The sequence below is a fragment of the Nomascus leucogenys genome, chromosome 2 (genome assembly GCF_006542625.1).
Source record: "Nomascus leucogenys isolate Asia chromosome 2, Asia_NLE_v1, whole genome shotgun sequence".
Taxonomy (NCBI): domain Eukaryota; kingdom Metazoa; phylum Chordata; class Mammalia; order Primates; family Hylobatidae; genus Nomascus; species Nomascus leucogenys.
The window spans coordinates 88,842,671-88,859,882 of record NC_044382.1 but is presented as its reverse complement, the minus strand read 5'-3'; the positions used below and the strand labels follow the sequence as shown (position 1 = coordinate 88,859,882).

Sequence of the window (17,212 nt, the reverse complement as noted above, 5' to 3'; positions counted from 1 at the left end):
ATGTAATCTGTCATATCGTCCCTCAGCAACCCATCCCTGAATTTAACAATGCTCAGTTAGATAATTAGAGGTATTGGCTGGGCACAGAGGCTCATGCCTGTAATCCGAGCACTTTGGGAGGCTGAGGTGGGAGAATCGCTTCAGTTCAGGAGTTTGAAATCAACCTAGGCAACGTAGTTAGACCTCATCTCTGCAAAAAATAAATTTAAAAAAATTGGCCAGGCTGGGCACGGTGGCTCATGCCTGTAATCCCAGCACTTTGGGAAGCCAAGGTGGGCAGATCATGAGGTCAGGAGTTCAAGACCAGCCTGACCAATATGGTGAAACTCCATCTCTATTAAAAATACAAAAATTAGCCAGGCATGGTGGTGTTCGCCTGTAGTCCCAGCCACTCAGGAGGCTGAGGCAGGAGAATTGCTTGAACCTGGGAGGCAGAGGTTGCAGTGAGCCAAGATCACACCACTGCACTCCAGCCTGGGTGACAGAGCAAGACTCCATTTCAAAAAAAAAAAAAAAAAAATGGCCAGGTGTGGTGGCACATACTTGTAGTCCCAGCTACTCGGGACACTGAGGTGGAGGATTGCTTGAGCCTGGGGGATTGAGGCTGCAGTGAGCCATGATCGAACCACTGCCCTCCAACCTGGGCAAAAGAGTGATCCCGTCTCAAAAAAAAAAAGAAAAGAAAAGAAAAGAAAAGGTATCCATGGTTGTAGAAGGACTCCCACCTTATTTTCTGTTTTTTGTTTTGTTTTGTTTTTCCTATGTGGGTAGCTATTCACATATCTGTTTAAGCCCACATATCTTCTGGTTTTCGGCCTTGTTCTTTTACTCCATTATTGTCCTGAACATAAGAGGCCCTGAGCTAAAATCTGCTCTTGGAAGCTGACCCTTTGTGAGTGGAGCCCATTGGCTAAAGTTTGTTAGAAAGACCAAAGTGATTTCAGCTAGTGTCTAAACACGCCTCCAGGTGCATCCACAGGTACCATTCCCAAACCCAGCACTTTGGGAGGCCGAGGTGGGCAGATCACGAGGTTAGGAGTTCAAGATCAGCCTGATCAATATGGTGAAACCCTGTCTCTACTAAAAATACAAAAATTAGCCAGGCCTGGCTAATTTTCACCAGAAACAATCCCAGGAACAAGGTCGGAGGCTAATTGCAAATGTTGCTGGATAAGGGAGGTGGTAAACACATCATTGCAGCTGCAAGGCTCTGGCTAGTCTTCAGCTGTCCCAGGGTGGGAAAGCCTTAAGTAGAACTTAAAGTGGACCTTTTCTGGAGGGTAATTTAGTCACGTGCATCAGAACCTTAAACATGTGTAAACCCAATAGCCCAGCATTGCCACTTCTAGGAACTAAAACTGAGGAAATTAAAGAACAAAAAAAGAAGCACTTCAGCACTGTCCTGGGTTACAGAAAAAAAAAAAAAGCAGCACCAAGATGTATGGATGAGAATGTTCGTTTCAGAAATACTTATTGTAATCAACACTTGGCACAACATATATGTCCAAAAGGAGAGGGCTGGCTACTTACAGTATAATAATAAAATGGAATACTATGGAATAGCTGAATATTAAAAACACAAAAAGACATTCCCAGTATTTTGTTAAGTATTAAAAAAAGGAGGTTATAGGTCAACATGGGTTTAGAAAAAAGTGTGCATGTGTATATATATGTACATATATGTAAACATACATACCTAGAAGATTAGAAGAAAATATATCTACATTAATATGGTTATTTGCTGGGTGTTTGGATGGTATTTTTTTCTTCCTGCTCATCTTCATTGTTTTAACTTTTCTACAAGAAAAAACCATTACTTGTATATACAAATAATAAAAAGAAATATATTACACATATACACCCAGACTGTGCTGCTGTTAGTCTGTGTGATTTGTGGCAAGTAACTTGGACCATCTTTCTCCTCAGGTACCTTTTCTGAAGAGTGTAAATGCCAAGATGGTGCTGCCCACAGATGAACTAGCCAAGAATACCTATTTATGTTGCAGTATCGCCAAAGAAAATAATGACTACAGTGGAACATGAAGGATGTATTTTAAGGCTTTCTCCACATTAGACTTTCTAGGTTCATTTTCCCACCCTTCTGAAATCTCACTCGATTTTCCAGTTGACCATAGTCTGAAGAGAGCCAGTTGGTGTGAGGTTCTGTGACCTACAGAGATGGTGGGAGGAGTTAGATGGGAAATCTCTTATGTCGATGTGGTCACCACCACTTGCTTCCTGAGGGAGAAGAATCAGAAAGACCTGGCAAGACAGACTAGCTAGAAGGGCTTTCTGATTCCAGAACAATACTAAGTTTCCTGAAGTAAAGTATTAAATAAATATAAATAAATGGTAAGACGTATATAAATGTGGTATGAAGAGGAAGAAAATAATGGAATGGAGGAAAATAGACACAAATAGAAATTCTAAGGTATTTCTAATCTGGGATAGAACAGAATTCTTCTCCTTTTATTTAATATTAATTGTTGAGAATTCACATGTACCCCTTAAATATGTAAAAATTATTATCAGTAAATATAATCTGTATCTGAAAATTTTTTAAATGTTGAGAATTTACAATAGTAACTGCACAGCTGGAAATTAGAACCATATATAGTAACCAAAAGAGGGAGAAATTGAGTCCAAACATACGCACTAACTCAATTTTTTAAAAACTTCTATTACATTACTATTTAGAACAGTTTTGCAAATACCTGTAGTTTTTACAGGCCAAGAAAAATACCACTTGGACCACCAAACTTGAATTAGGTCACACACACACTCACTCACTATCTCCTTATTTCAGTTATGGCCACTACCTCTGTTCTCTACATTAACTGTTTCAGAGCATACACATAGTGGCTTATAACAAAAACTCTTGATTTTTCCTCCTCAAACTAAGATTTCTGTGAAATTCAAAGGAAACATATTTTCTTGGGCATGTTGCCTGCTTTTAACAGGGCTTCACACGGTATGTGGGCCCTGGTTTATTTTCATAACTAAATAACTGGGTTTAATTTGATGAATAGTACCTAGTGGGATACTTTATATATAGCAGGTGCACATTAAATGTTGTTAATACAAACTTTCAATGAATAATTCAATGATTGTATTTAAAGCTTTTTATATAGAAAATAAAGTTTAGAGAGCAGCAATTCAACATCTCCTATTGTGTTCATACTCTCATTTAAGTGGATTCTGTACTTCTGCCTTGCTTTTCGTTGCAATGTAACACTCAAATGACAAATCCCTCATGCCCCTAGATCTCATGACAATAGCAAAAGAAAACGCAGGCAAGGAAAACCATGGAAACGTCCACCTTCACAATGTCTGTTTGTTAGCAGAAAAATTATCAAGTGCCTTGACATTTCCCATTCTTCACACTTGATCCAATACTCATTTCTCTTATGGCTTCCATTTTTCATTTTCTTTTTTATTGCAAATTCTTTACTTCAGTGCCTCTACACTTATTTTATCATCAGAGCAGTTAGACTACCCAGAGGGCAAGCAGGCTCAGGAAACTCAACGTTTTCACATCAGTCATATGGAGTCTGGAAAAAGCAGAAAGCTCTGGCCCCAGGAGCCTGCAGCCTTTTGGGTGCGAGTTTTCCTCACCTTCTCCAGAGGCAGCATCATCGGGAAGGGGAAGAGAACAGACAGGGTTCCCTTCCTCTTGCCAGCCCCCTTTCCCGGTGCTCATCTTGCCCTATCTTATCCCAACACATCCACACATAGCAGAAGGAGCAAAACGCAGGGGAAAACACTACAGAGGGAGGAGGATGACCTTTTTGTCCCTCCACGAAGGAAGAAGCAGCCAGGCCCCTGAGGCTGGAACCATCCCACCTCCCGGCTCGACCACACCTCTGCCTGGCCACCACCCTGGAGAGCACTCAGGAAAACAGTCACTGGGTATGAAACTGCCTTTGCCAAATTATAACTCAGGAAATTATGACAGTGAGAGAAATCAGACCTAACCGACTCTATCTGGCTTCTAACACTTAAGCTTTCCTTGTTCATTCCCGGGCATAGGCTGAACTAACTTTGGGAAGGAATTCAGTAGATGGTTTGACTCTGAAGCAAAATTGTTAACAGCCCTTTCCCGAAGACCCCCTTCTTGGCTGGGGACCAGTCTGCCTTTGCAGGACTAATAAGTTAGCTACAGGATTAGAAATTACAGTTTAGAGGTCATGCAGCCTCTGGCCCCAAAAGTCTGAACCTCCCCAAATTGCTCCTGGGGGTAACATCACTATTGTAAAACCTAACATCAGTGCTTGAGATATTTTGCAGACCCTGCACTGGAGGTATCAGCTGACATCACCCAGACCAGTAATCTGGCCCAATCATTTCTGCCATCACACCCAGGAACAGAAGACATTAAGAAAACCTAATTTCGACCCACAATGATTTCATTTCCAACCTGACCAATCAGCACTCCCCACTTCCCAAGCCCGGCTTTCTTCAGCTGCAGCACATTGAGTTCGCATCCTTGGTTTTCACTCACCACCAGCTGCAAAGGTTTTCTTGGAGATTGCAGCTGGTTATCTTGCAGGGTTAGTACCCAGAATGCAGTGCAGATTGGATTGGAACTGAAGGCTGTCAGTCAGTGGGTGCTCGGATCTCAAACGGTGTCTCTGACTCTGCTCCACCTCTGGGCTTCTGTTAGATTCCTGACTCCCCTTCCTACTTTAGGTCTCTTTCTGCACGGACTTTTTGGACTGAGAGATTGAACTTCCTGTAGGACTGTTCTGATCAAGTTACTGCCTTCTCAAAGCAAGCAAGCAAATGAAATCCTTCAATAACTCCCTAGTGGATTCTAAATAACGTTTCAACTCCTTATCCCAGGACTGGTCCTAATCTTCCCACCACCTTAAGTCCCTTCATGCTGCCAAGTCTATATCTTACTGATTTTCCCACATCCCATAGTATCTGAGGGCACCACTACAACTACTTATGAAGTGAAAAAAATAGATAGAGTGTGTCCACTCTGAATTTTATTACTCACAATTATGTCTTTTTTTAAAATGTGGAACACTTTGTTGGTTATATAAATCCTTTCCCTCTAAACTTGGCATCTTTGTGTAATTGACAATTTGGTCAGGAGTTTGAGACCAGTCTGGCCAACATGGTGAAACCCCATCTCTACTAAGGATAACAACAAAAAAAATTAGGCAGGCGTGGTGGCGCCTGCCTGTAACCCCAGCTACTTAGGAGTGCCTGATTTTATGGCACTGTCCAAAAGCTACATTTCCATGCTTGGGACCAGCCGGACACAGGAACCACATAGCCCAGTCTGATTAAATATGATTTCAGTGACTGGCAGGAGATGAAAAAGCAAGCCCAGGCAATGAAGATTTGAAATATTGCTATCTTCAGAAAGAATTTTCAAAAGATGCTTTTTGAAAAGTGGACCTGGTAGTCAAAAATATTATGATATGTTGAATGTCAAAGTTATGAAGCAGGGTGCCAGCTTTAAAGAACTGGAAATGATAATATTTTGTCTGCTTGGGCAAAGGAGTCCAGAGTGGCCTGGCCTGCAAGCAGCAAACTCACAAAGGTAGTTCGGAGCTCTTTGCTTTGTTTGGCAAATGGCTTTGCTCTTTGGCACTTTTAAACATATGATGGAAGCCATCATTGTCAACCTTTCCTCTTCTTTTTAAATAATTGTACATTTAAAAATTGCCTCCTTGACATTAATGTCTCTTGCGATGGATATTCTTGTTTGCCTTTGCTTATTTATCTTCATGCTCTATACACTAGGTCTTTGTAACTTTAGTGCTTTGGAAATACATATAAAAGGTAAATCAGCAAATTGCTTTTTCTGAAAGTACTCTGGGTGACTTCTAGCTGTGATAAATGCAGTCTGTTTCAAAGTTTTCTTATGGCCATTTGAACAAATGTAAAGTATACAGAGTATACACACACACACACACACATCCATCTAGTGAAAGGAAACACAGCAATTATGCTAAATATCTGCAGAGGACTTTATGTTTTGAAAAAGTATGAGATTCATCATAGTATGCAACTATCTAGTAGACAACAAAGCTGTGAGTGTGCACAGAAGCCCAAGGTCATGTTACAGGAGAGGGCTGCAAAGCAATTTCTTAAGCACCCATGAAACTTCTCTAGCCTTGGTAGAATGACAAAATATTAGCATTATAAGTCATCCAGCTTAATATCTCACTTCACAAATTCCTTCAATAAAAGTTCAGCCTCTACCAGCACATTTCCAGTAACAAGGAACTCATTACTTTGCAGAGAAGTCCATTTCACTTTTGGATCACTCTCCAAGACTTTCCTAATACAGAGCCAATATTTGTTTCCTCTGTCTTCTACCAATGGATCCTAATTTTACTCTTCAGAGCTAGAGAGAGATTTAGTCTGATCTTCATTCCAAATGACATTTTTCAAATATTATTTAAAAATTATTTTTAATTATTTTTATTTTTTTGAAACAAGATCTTGCCCTGTTGCCCAGGCTGGAGTGCAGTGGCATGATCACAGCTCACTGCTGCCTCAAACTCCTGGGCTCAAGTGATCCTCCTGCCACAGCCTTCTGAGCAGCTGGAACTACAGGCATGTACCACCAAGCCAGGCTAATTTTTTAAAAAACGTATTTTTGTCTGGGCGCGGTGGCTCATGCCTGTAATCCTAGCACTTTGGGAGGCCGACGTGGGTGGATCATGTGGTCAGGAGTTTGAGACCAGCCTGGCCAACATGGTGAAACCCCATCTCTACTAAGGATAACAACAACAACAAAAAAAATTAGGCGGGCGTGGTGGCGCCTGCCTGTAACCCCAGCTACTCAGGAGGCTGAGGCAGGAGAATCGCTTGCACCTGGGAGATAGAGGTTGCAGTGAGCTGAGATCACGCCATTGCACTCCAGCCTGGGCAACAGGGTGAGACTCTGTCTCAAAAAAAAAAAAAAAAAAATTATTCCTAATTTTTTACCCAGACTGGTCTTGAATGTGTGGGCTCAAGTAATACTCCTGCCTCAGACTCCCAAAGTGCTGGGATTACACGCATGAGCCACTGCACCTAGCCCTTTTTTCAAATATTGTAAGGCAATTTTCATATTTTTCATGTCTTCTGTCTGGCTCCTTCATTTTTCTAGTTCCTTTAACTTTTCTACTTAAATGTGGTAAAAAACAAAAGACAAAAAACAAAACCAAACAAAACAAAAAAATGGGGTCCGGATAGGTGCTCTTTTGGTGACTCTTTTCAAGGTAATCTTTGACTTGACAGTGTCCCTGTGAAATGTGTCCAGGACTAGACACAGTAGTAGAAGTGGCCTGGACAATTAAGAGTACAGTGGGACTATTAGCTTCCTTAACCTGGCCATATGTATGCACTAATGAAACCTAAAATGTAAGGAGCTTTTTATAAACAGTTGCATCACAGTATCTGTTCATCCATTCATTTGGCAAACATTTTTGAGTGTCCGTTATGTGTCAGGCACTATCCTCAACACTGATTAGGATTTGTTGTTGATTAGAACTCTTAGGATAGATGTCTCCCATCCTGAACTTCTGCAATTTGCTTTTCACTCCTAGTTGACAGCTTTCATTTATTCTTGTTAAATATCATCTGATTGATTTTGGCCCATTGTATTATCTGGTAGGACTTTGTAAATATGAATGATAGCATCCAACATGTTCAACTCTTTTCTAGCTTTGAATTGCAAACACGATACAATGCTGTCTTTGCTCAAGTCACTGACATGTTGGACAGTTCAATACCCAAGACAGAGCCCTGTCAAAAACCACTAGATAATTTGCTATACAGTCACTTATCAACCCCGAGTAGTACTATTATCTAGCTCATTCTTTTTTATATTATTTAGAAAGGTATAATAAGTGACTTCATCCAATTCTTTTCTGAAGTCAGATACATTATGCTCACAGCATGGTTTGTTTTTTTTTTTATCTATCAGCTTTGAAACGTTACTGAAAAAAAAAAGTTTGGCATGATTTATCTTAGTAAATCCATTTTGTCTTAAAAAAAATCCCAGATTTCTTTTCTAGGCAATCCCAAAATACATGAATAATCATATAACCCTCTGGAGCTCTGTCCTAAATTTCAGTAGCCTGTGGTTTTCAGAATCCACCCTTCCCTTCTTTATAAAAATGGAAACATTTTCCTGTCCTGTCTTTTAGGACCTTTCTGTTCTCCATGATTTCTAAATGATACTAACAGTGGCTCCACTATCACTTTCTTCACTAAATATCCCAATGTGTAATTCATCTGCACCTGAATAGTTAATATCACTAAAGAGAGTGGGCATTTTCTGCTATCTCCTCATCTAGCTTAGATTTTTGTTTTAACTGTTCTTGACAATTTGAAGAACATTCCCCTTGATGGGTAAGACAGAAATAAAAGAGCCATCTATGACTTACCTCCATCACCTGTTAATCTCCCATTACCTATTCCAGGAGGTAGGCTTATTTCTTTTATACTTCCATATCTTATTCTGAACATGGCTAAAAACATCCATTTTATTATCTTATGTGTGTGTGAATCACCAACTTTGACTCAATTAGGTTTTAGCTTTTTTGTCCTAATTATTATAGTTTTGTGTCAAATTTTAAAATTCTTTCCATCTTCTGCATATGACCACTTTAAAATTAAGCTAATTCAAGGGCATGACATAGGAATATTGTGAAAGTTAAAAGGGGAAATAGGCTTTGAGCTTTTAACACAGTCCTGGTACATTAAAAAGACTCCATAGGGCCGGGCGTGGTTGCTCACGGCTGTAATCCCAGCACTTTGGGAGGCCGAAGCAGGCAGATCATCTGAGGTTGGGAGTTTGAGACCAGCCTGACCAACATGGAGAAACCCTGTCTCTACTAAAAATACAAAAATCAGCTGGGTCTGGTGGCGCATGCCTGTAAGCCCAGCTGATTGGGAGGCTGAGGCAGGAGAATCACTTGAACCTGGGAAGCAGAGGTTGCAGTGGGCCAAGATTGCGCCATTGTACTCCAGCCTGGGAAACAAGAGCGAAACTCTGTCTCAAAAAAAAAAAAAGACTCCATAAATATTATTATTAACGTTTGAGGCCCCTCATTTTTTCCACTTATTACTGGGTCTAAAACTTTATTTTTTAAGCTCCACCATCTCTCTTAATCTATATTTCTCTTTAGCTTGCAAGCTTCAGAATCACTACTCTGAACTATTTAACATGTCCTATCCTTAGGCTAAGGAGTTTGACTGACACTCTCTGGTCATTACAGCAAACACTTAGGGTTTCCTTCACTTCACAGCACCAAGTTGTTCTGAGACAATCATACTAAGACTAAAGAAGCAGTTCTTGTTTTCTTTTTCTGAAAGGTGAAATTGTCATCAGGGCAAGCCAAGAGTTCACCAAACCATCATCATTAGAAAACAGTTGCCTAAATAGTGGAAATCTCTCTCTCTCTAATACTGTTTAAGAGTATGAAAATTTTATTGAGCCTCATAATCTGAAGAAAGTTATTATACCTTATATAATTCAGTTCTTGCAACTGGCCTGTGAGGTAGCTATTATTATCCCCATTTTATAGGCAATCAACCAGGGCTAAGAGAGATTCAGAGATGTATTCATGGTGATGCAGTTTGTGACTCAAACTCAGGATACAGATTGGAAAGCTGTCTTTATGCCAGATACTAGAAGATCACCAGCCATATCTTCTATCCAGCCAGGTGGTTTCTGCAGGATGCTTATTTCTATCAAGATTTAAAGCCTGTATTACTAATAACCTGGCAGATCCACTTCTACTAGAAATACTACCTGTATCCTCTTACATCCTATTCCAAAAGGCCTTCAACATTTATTCATTAAAAAAAAATCTTTTTTTGGCTGGGTGCGGTGGCTCAGACCTGTAAGCCCAGCAATTTAGGAGGCCAAGACAGGAGGATCACTTGAGGCCAGGAGTTCGAGACCAGCCTGGCCAATATGGCAAAACCCCATCTCTACTAAAAAATAGAAAAATTAGCTGGGCGTAGTGGTACACATGTAGTTCCAGCTACTCGGGAGGCTCAGGCAGGAGAATCAGTTGAACCTAGGAGGCAGAGGCTGCAGTGAGCCAAGATCTAGCCACTGCACTCCAGCCTGGGCGACAGAGCAAGACTCTGTCTCAATAAATAAATAAATAATATTTTTTAATTACCTAATATGTGTCAGATATTGTGGAATCCCAGAATTTCACAATGGTGTATGTCATTTTTTACAAACAAGTCTACTCTTCTCAGCCTCCATTTATTCTTTTCAATCTGTCCATGAACCACTTCTATGTACAAGCCCCTTGCTAGGTGCTGCAGCGAATGCAAAGATAAGGGCTGTATAGTCCCTGTCTCAAGGGAGCTCCCAACCAAATGGAGAGAAGACCTAGAAGTAATTCAAGTACAAGGTGAGCTAAGATGAATGTCTTCCTTAAGAGGTACAAAGTCATATTAGAAAGAATATCAGAAGGAGCTGGAGATGGGTCTTGAATGTGTAGGATTTGGGTGTCGAGAGGTGATGTAGGACATGTGTCGAGGGAGCAGAGAGCAGGAACAAAAGAATGGAGGAGAGGCAGCATGCGTGGCCCCAAGGAATGGCAATAGCCTATCTTGGTGAAGCTCAGGCTGCATGGAGGTTGGAATGAGGGATAAACTGGAAAGGCTGCCTGGGGCCATGCAGTGGAAGCCCCGAATGCCTCGCTGAGACATGGGTACATTATTCAGTTTGGAAAGTGGGCCACTAGAGGTCTCAGAGGTCAGATGTATCTTGATCCAAATTATGTTTCTGAACAGTAATGAGGTGGCCTGGGGTATGCTGACTTGGAGAGGGTGAGAGTAGAAGCAGAGAGCTCAGTGGCAAACTCTTTCTTTGCAGTCTTCATTAGCTACATTTTAATTTGTTCCAGGAGGTCATACGGGGCCCAGATGACCAAATTCTGCTCTTTGATGCTGTGTAGTCACCCTCCTTCATCTCCCAGTCCTGGACTTTAATGGAGGGAAGGGGGTGTTTTATTTCCTACTCAGGTGTTTTAAGTCAGTAGAGATCCATTTGGATTTCTTCTGTTTCACCGTTTTCCACGCAAATCAGCAAAAGAGGAGATCAGCTGAACCTTGGCCAGATGAATGCTGTCTGGAGCCTACCATGTCCAGGAAGATAATTTATGGAGGGTTGTGGGGAGAATTATGTCAAGCCAGCATGGCCACCACTGAACACCGCAGTGGGGAGTCCCAACCACAGGCTCTGTCTTTTCCTTGGATCTGATGGACCCAGTGACTTCTTTTTATTGTTCCAGTCAGAATGGACTTCTCCTTCCTGAAACTTTTATATTCACCAGTGCTGGCAAATCTTCGTATTTTTTCCGACTGCTCCAGTGAAACAACTTCTCTATGTCATTCTTCAACTTTTCAAGCTCTAATAATGGCATAAATCCCTCTTTGCCTTATGAGAATTCTCATTTCTAGATTCTTCCAGGAGTCCTTCTGCCCCCATAGTTTCTAAGAACAATTTATCTTTCCTAATAGGTTGGAGGGTAGGAAGATGTTCATCTTTCAGTTCTTCATCTCAACCCTTTCATCTTTTCCTCTCATTTTTTTTTTTCTTTTGAGACAAAGTCTCGCTCTGTCACCCAGGCTGAAGTGTGGAGTGCAGCGGCACAATCTCAGCTCACTGCAACCTCTGCCTCCTGGGTTCAAGTGATTCTCCTGCCTCAGCCTCCCGAGTAGTTGTGACTATAGGCACACACTGCCATGCCCGGCTAATTTTTGTATTTTTAGTAGAGATGGGGTTTCTCCATGTTGGCCATGCTGCTCTCGAACTCCTGACCTCAGGTGATCTGCCTGCCTCAGCCTCCCAAAGTGCTGGGATTACAGCCCCTAAAATTTTTGATCAACTGGTATTTACAGCTGACTCACATTACTAGTGATTCTTCAGAGGAAACATACTAACGATTCCCTTACCCTCTACCTACTGCCCATTAAATCTAGTGTTACTCTTGTCTATACAAACTGAAAGGATCAGTTCAGGGAAGTTGCTTCCTTCTGTTTCCCAGCAACCCAGACTTTCCACAATGGGCTCACACATACTGGCCAATTTAGAAATAGAGGGTGAGAGGCAGTGAGGGCAAAAGCTCAGAGCAGTTTTTTACTCTGTAGAGGAACTTCTGGCCATTAAGCTGGATGAACCAAAAGAAAAATCTTTGCAATGCCTCTAAAATAGACAGGTTAGGAGAAGCTGCTGATCCACAGATGAAGAATGGTGATTTTTACAGATCACAAACTGAGTAGCTGGGTTGTCAGAAGATGAGCAGTTCCTTCAACAGATGCTAGGCAAAATGGGGCTGTTTGATTCAAGGCAGAGACATGGGCAGAATCACCCCTCACTAGGGCTGAAGATGGGGAAAGGGGGACAGGAATGGTTGACCCATCTGCTGGCCATGTCCTCAGACTCACTTTATTATCTGACACCTCCTCACAGCCCCTGACAGGCTGTGAGGCACATACAGAGAAAGCGCACTTGGGAGTAGAGTGGAAGCAGGCAAGAAGCACGTTGGAATCTGACAGAAAAGAAGGGGTTAAAGTCTCATTCCTTTATACTTTTAACTTTAGAGTCCTATGAAAGTTAAGAATTAGAAGCTTTTTTCATTTCCTAATGCCTACAGATTTAAGTGTACAATCACATGTATAATCTAAGAGAGAGTTTGAAGCACTAGGAAGTGTCTACTTCGTAAAGCAAACTGAAATAAACATAAAACCCAGCCAGAAGAACCAGTCCTCCTATTTTATTAAATGCATGAAGCAGCAGGAACACTCATCTGTCACATTCCTTAATAAACAGGAACAGGTGTTGTCCCCCGGGCAGGAGTGGAGGAGAAGGCAATGAAAAATAGTGACCATTTTCTTTGGGACCCACTTCTCAGTGTTTATAGTAACTCACTATGGCAACAAAACAAATGACAGCAGAGGGACCAAACCAGAGACAGGCCTGTGTAAATTGGCATGCACAGGGAGAAAAGAGCCCTATTCCTCCTGTTCTACTGGTTGAGGTATATTCTTTCCATCATGGCCAGGTAGGTGCTTAAGGAGCTAGGAGCTAGGTCTACTGAGCACTGGCTTCAAAGGGAACATACGAATGGTACGGGGTGGCTGTCATGGGTTGAATGTTTGTATCTGTCCCCTTCCTCCCGCCCCACCAAATTCATAGACTGAACTCCTAATCTCCAGTGTGATGGTATTTGGAGGTGGGGCTTTTGGGAGACGATTAGGTTTAGATGAGGTCCTGAGGGTGTGGCCCTCATGATGGGAATAGTGACCTTCTAAGAAGAGACACAAGAGAGCTTGCTGTCTGTCTTCATCATGTGAGGACACAATAAAAAGATGGCCATCTACAATCCAGGAACTGGGCCCTTATGAGGAGCCAAATCTGCGGGTGGTATGGTTTGGATATGGTATGTCTGTCCGTGTCAAAACTCGTGCTGAAATTTGGTCCCCAATGTGGCAGTGTTGGGAGGTAGAGCCTTGTGGGAGGCATATGGATTATGGGGTTGGATCTCTCATGAATGGCTTGGTGCTGTTCTCGAGATAGTGAGTTTCAGCTCTTGTGAAAATGGATTAGTTCTCAAGGGAATGGATTAGTTCTTGGGAGAGTGGGTTATTACAAAGCCAGGATGCCCCTCAGGTTTTTGCCTCTTCCCATGCGTCTGCTCCCTCTTTGACCTTCTCCACCATGTTGTGACACAAGAAAGTCCTTGTCAGAAGCCAGGGCCATGCCCTTGAACTTCCAGCCTGCAGGACTGTGAGCTAAATAAATCTCTTTTCTTTATAAATTACCCAGTCTCCAGTAGTCTTTTATAGCAATACAAAATGGACTGAGATGGCACCATCATCTTAGACTTATCACTGTCTAGAACTGTGAGACCTAAATGTCTATTGTTTAAGCCACATAGTCTATGGTATTTTGTTATAGCAGCCTGAGCTGCCTAAGATAATGGCTGAGTTGTCCCTTGTCCTGTTCCAGAACTGGATTCAGAATAACATGAGGATGAGACAATGTCAAAAGGCATCTTGGTCACAGCAATTCCTTTTTTCTCCCAATGTCACTTTCTTCCTGAACCCCCCCGCCAACCCACCAATATAGGTAAATGTACAGTAAGAAGAATTCAGTATTAAAAACTGAAATGACTAGTGAGTGAGAATATAATTGTATAAGGAAACCATCTCAAAGACTCTATGCCCCTAATCCTGGAATAGAAAAAGGAGATTTTTGAGAAAATAATTTCAGCAAATTTGCTTACCTTTGTTTAAGCGTCCCATCACAGTAAATTCAAAATATTTACTGTTGTCAGTTGAAGAGTAAAGACCGAAGATGGTGGCTGAACTTTTAGTCTGCAGCTTGAAGGTGGAAATCACATAGAGATCATTCAGGGTGGGGTCTGTCAGGACTGGCAGCAGAGCGCCTGGGTTTAGCCTCTGACTGGAAGATGGGAGAAGGTCAAAGACTGGGAAGAAGGGAGAACAAGGTGTATAAGTGAAAGATTCAATTTTGGGGAACACAGGGTTTTTTTGTTTGGGGGGGCAATTTGACAGTAAGCTACAAAGTAATGTAAACTAATCTTATAATCCCTTTTCCATATTGCCAAACTCACCAGTTCTTCCCTGTCACTTTTATAGTGGCTGGACATTTGAGCCAGAAGAAATACAGCACAATATTCATCAATGGGTATAGCCCTCAGGAGAGGACTGAATTTGCAAACACAAAATTGGGTTTGTCTGAACAAGTAGCTCTGAAAATGCCCACCAGGAAAAGCACTAAAGGCTTAAAGTACAAGGGGGACTGGTGAAAGCATCCAAGCCATTGCTTTACTGATGTCCCCAAGCAGTGAATTTCTGTCACGGAGTCCCATAGGCACCTCCAGGACCAGAGCCAATTGTGTTTTTCTGGTCAGTGACAAATGACAGGAAATGAAGCAGAAAACATGGATATGGTGGTAGATGTGCTGGCAGAAAATGATTTGCTACCTTTGTGAGACCTAAGTGTTCCCCTTGTGCCTTTACAATTCTCCAACATTTCTCTGTTTAAAAAAATCCCAACGTGGAAACAAAACAAAATGATGTGGTTTCTGTTTCTGTGTAACATTTAAACTAGTAGAAACATTTTGAAGACAGTTTAAACAACAGTATCAAAGGCCCTAAAACACAAGTGCTCTTTGATCTAGCAATTCTACTTATGGGAATTTATTCTAGAGAAATAATGGATAACATGGTAAATGATTTAGGTACAAGAATATTAGACACTAGTGGTAATTCTAGAATTTCTATTTAGGAAAGAATTAGGTGAAAATCTAACTGGAAGAGAGGTAAACCTGAGCTCGGTTGGTATAGCATTTCGCTATGAAAACATTAACTGCCCTTAGCAAAAAAAAACAAGGGCTTGGCTGAGATTGAGGGGATGGTTAAATTCATCCCAAACCATCCTGTGACACTTGCACTTGTTCAATAAATTATTATTTACAATATCAAAACCAGAAACAACTTAAGGGTTCTATATTACAACCCTGGCTAAATACATTTTGATTCTTCCAAAAAGCAGACTACCTATTTTTTAAATGTAGCTGAATACTTACAGATGTGAAAAGATGTCCATGATACATTAAGAAAAAAGCATTCTAAAACTATATGTATAACGTAATTCCATTTGAAATATATTTTTGCATAGAAAAAGATTTGAAATGAAAGACAATATAACAACATGCTAATGTTAATAGACGCTATCCCCAGGGATAGCGTCTATTAACATATAGTTATACATATAGTTGCATAAATATAAGTTTTAAATTTCCTCTTTTCTTTTTATTTGATTTTTTGCTTATCTAACTTTTATCTTTTCTACAATGGGCAGGTATTGCTTTTGTAATAAGAAAAGAATGAATGAAAGTTCTAAAGCAAACAGGCAAAAAACTAGTTACTCAAGAATGTCTACCCTTTTTAAAAGGCAATTTGTCTTCAAACTGGATCTATATTGTATTTTTCACATGTACCAGGGGTCCTTACACAATAATGAAATTAATATGAGATGTGTTGGAAAGCAGAACATTTACTGTGTTCCTCTTAGTGCCTGTATCCCTAAACCATAAACACTGTTGCCTACTGCATTTCAAAAGGGAAATTGGATTTTTTAATTTTCAAGAGAATTGGAAACTTTACATTTCCACTAATGAGGGCAAAGGGAAATAAGGCAATGTGTTTTAAAGTTCCATTCAGGACAAAACATCTTCAGAAGAGAGATATGTGTTTAAAGTATGGGAACTACCTTCAAAACAAAACTCTTAGTACTCTTGATTCTTGCTTTGACTATGATCAGGTTCATGATGTAACTCAACTAAACTTGCGGTATTTCAATCTATGGTTCGTCTGATTCATTTGCATCTCTCTCAAGAGGCAGAGATGGGATTAGTTAGTAATGAACATAGAGAGTGTTTTGAAAAGGAAATGAGACACTACCATTTTCTATTAATGTTATTACATTTTAGTAAAAGTGCCAGGATCAAAGCACAACCTTCTACTGTTAGGGGTGAAATTACTGCTACCAATGAGCACAGCTACCATGGTATGTAAATTGAATATATACTAATTTAAGACTAGCAATGAAGCTCAGAGGAAGAAGGAGATAATCACATTATCCTGTTAAGCCTGATAATTGCAGACTAGATAATGCAATAAAAGAATCTATCAGAAACTTAATCAGATCATCTACAGCAACTAAATTACCCAGATAATTTAGGTTGTATAGGCCGAGTTCAAATCTCCATAAAATGGTCAGGTATGTCTGAGACATACCTAATGCACACCATAAAGCTGTATGTTCAAAAGTCAAGAACGTACATAACACACAAAAATTATACCTATAAATTCAAACTTGCCAAATATCATCACAATAAGACTTTTGAAGTGTTTAAAAGCTTCCTTTTTTACTTTCCTAGAAGTATGGGGCACAGACTACAGCATTTCAAATATTTGAACACAAACTAAAAGTTAGCAGTACTCTAACCCCTGAAACCACAATTCTGGTTGTCTGGTCTGGAATGAAAATGAGTTATTTGGCGAAATGCAGTTTAAATAGGTGATTCCAGCAGCGGGAGGCAGGGAAGTTGAGAACGCCCTCATAGGCGTCCTTGTTGTGGCTACAAGAGGAAAAACAACTTTTACTTCAAGTTGTGTGTCTCTTCCAGTTTTACTTCCA

At 40.7% G+C, this 17,212-nt stretch overlaps 1 protein-coding gene across 4 annotated transcripts in view; it reads right to left on the bottom strand.

Annotated features, from left to right (window-relative positions):
- Positions 1-17,212, bottom strand: part of THBS4 (thrombospondin 4) — a 93,902-nt gene that overhangs the window by 28,555 nt on the left and 48,135 nt on the right. For all 4 annotated transcript variants that reach the window (XM_030800646.1, XM_030800650.1, XM_030800633.1 and 1 more), the window contains one exon: positions 14,268-14,471. In XM_030800646.1, the coding sequence (XP_030656506.1) occupies positions 14,268-14,286 (19 nt within the window). In that variant the 5' untranslated portion in view covers positions 14,287-14,471. The remainder of the gene's footprint in view (positions 1-14,267; positions 14,472-17,212) is intronic.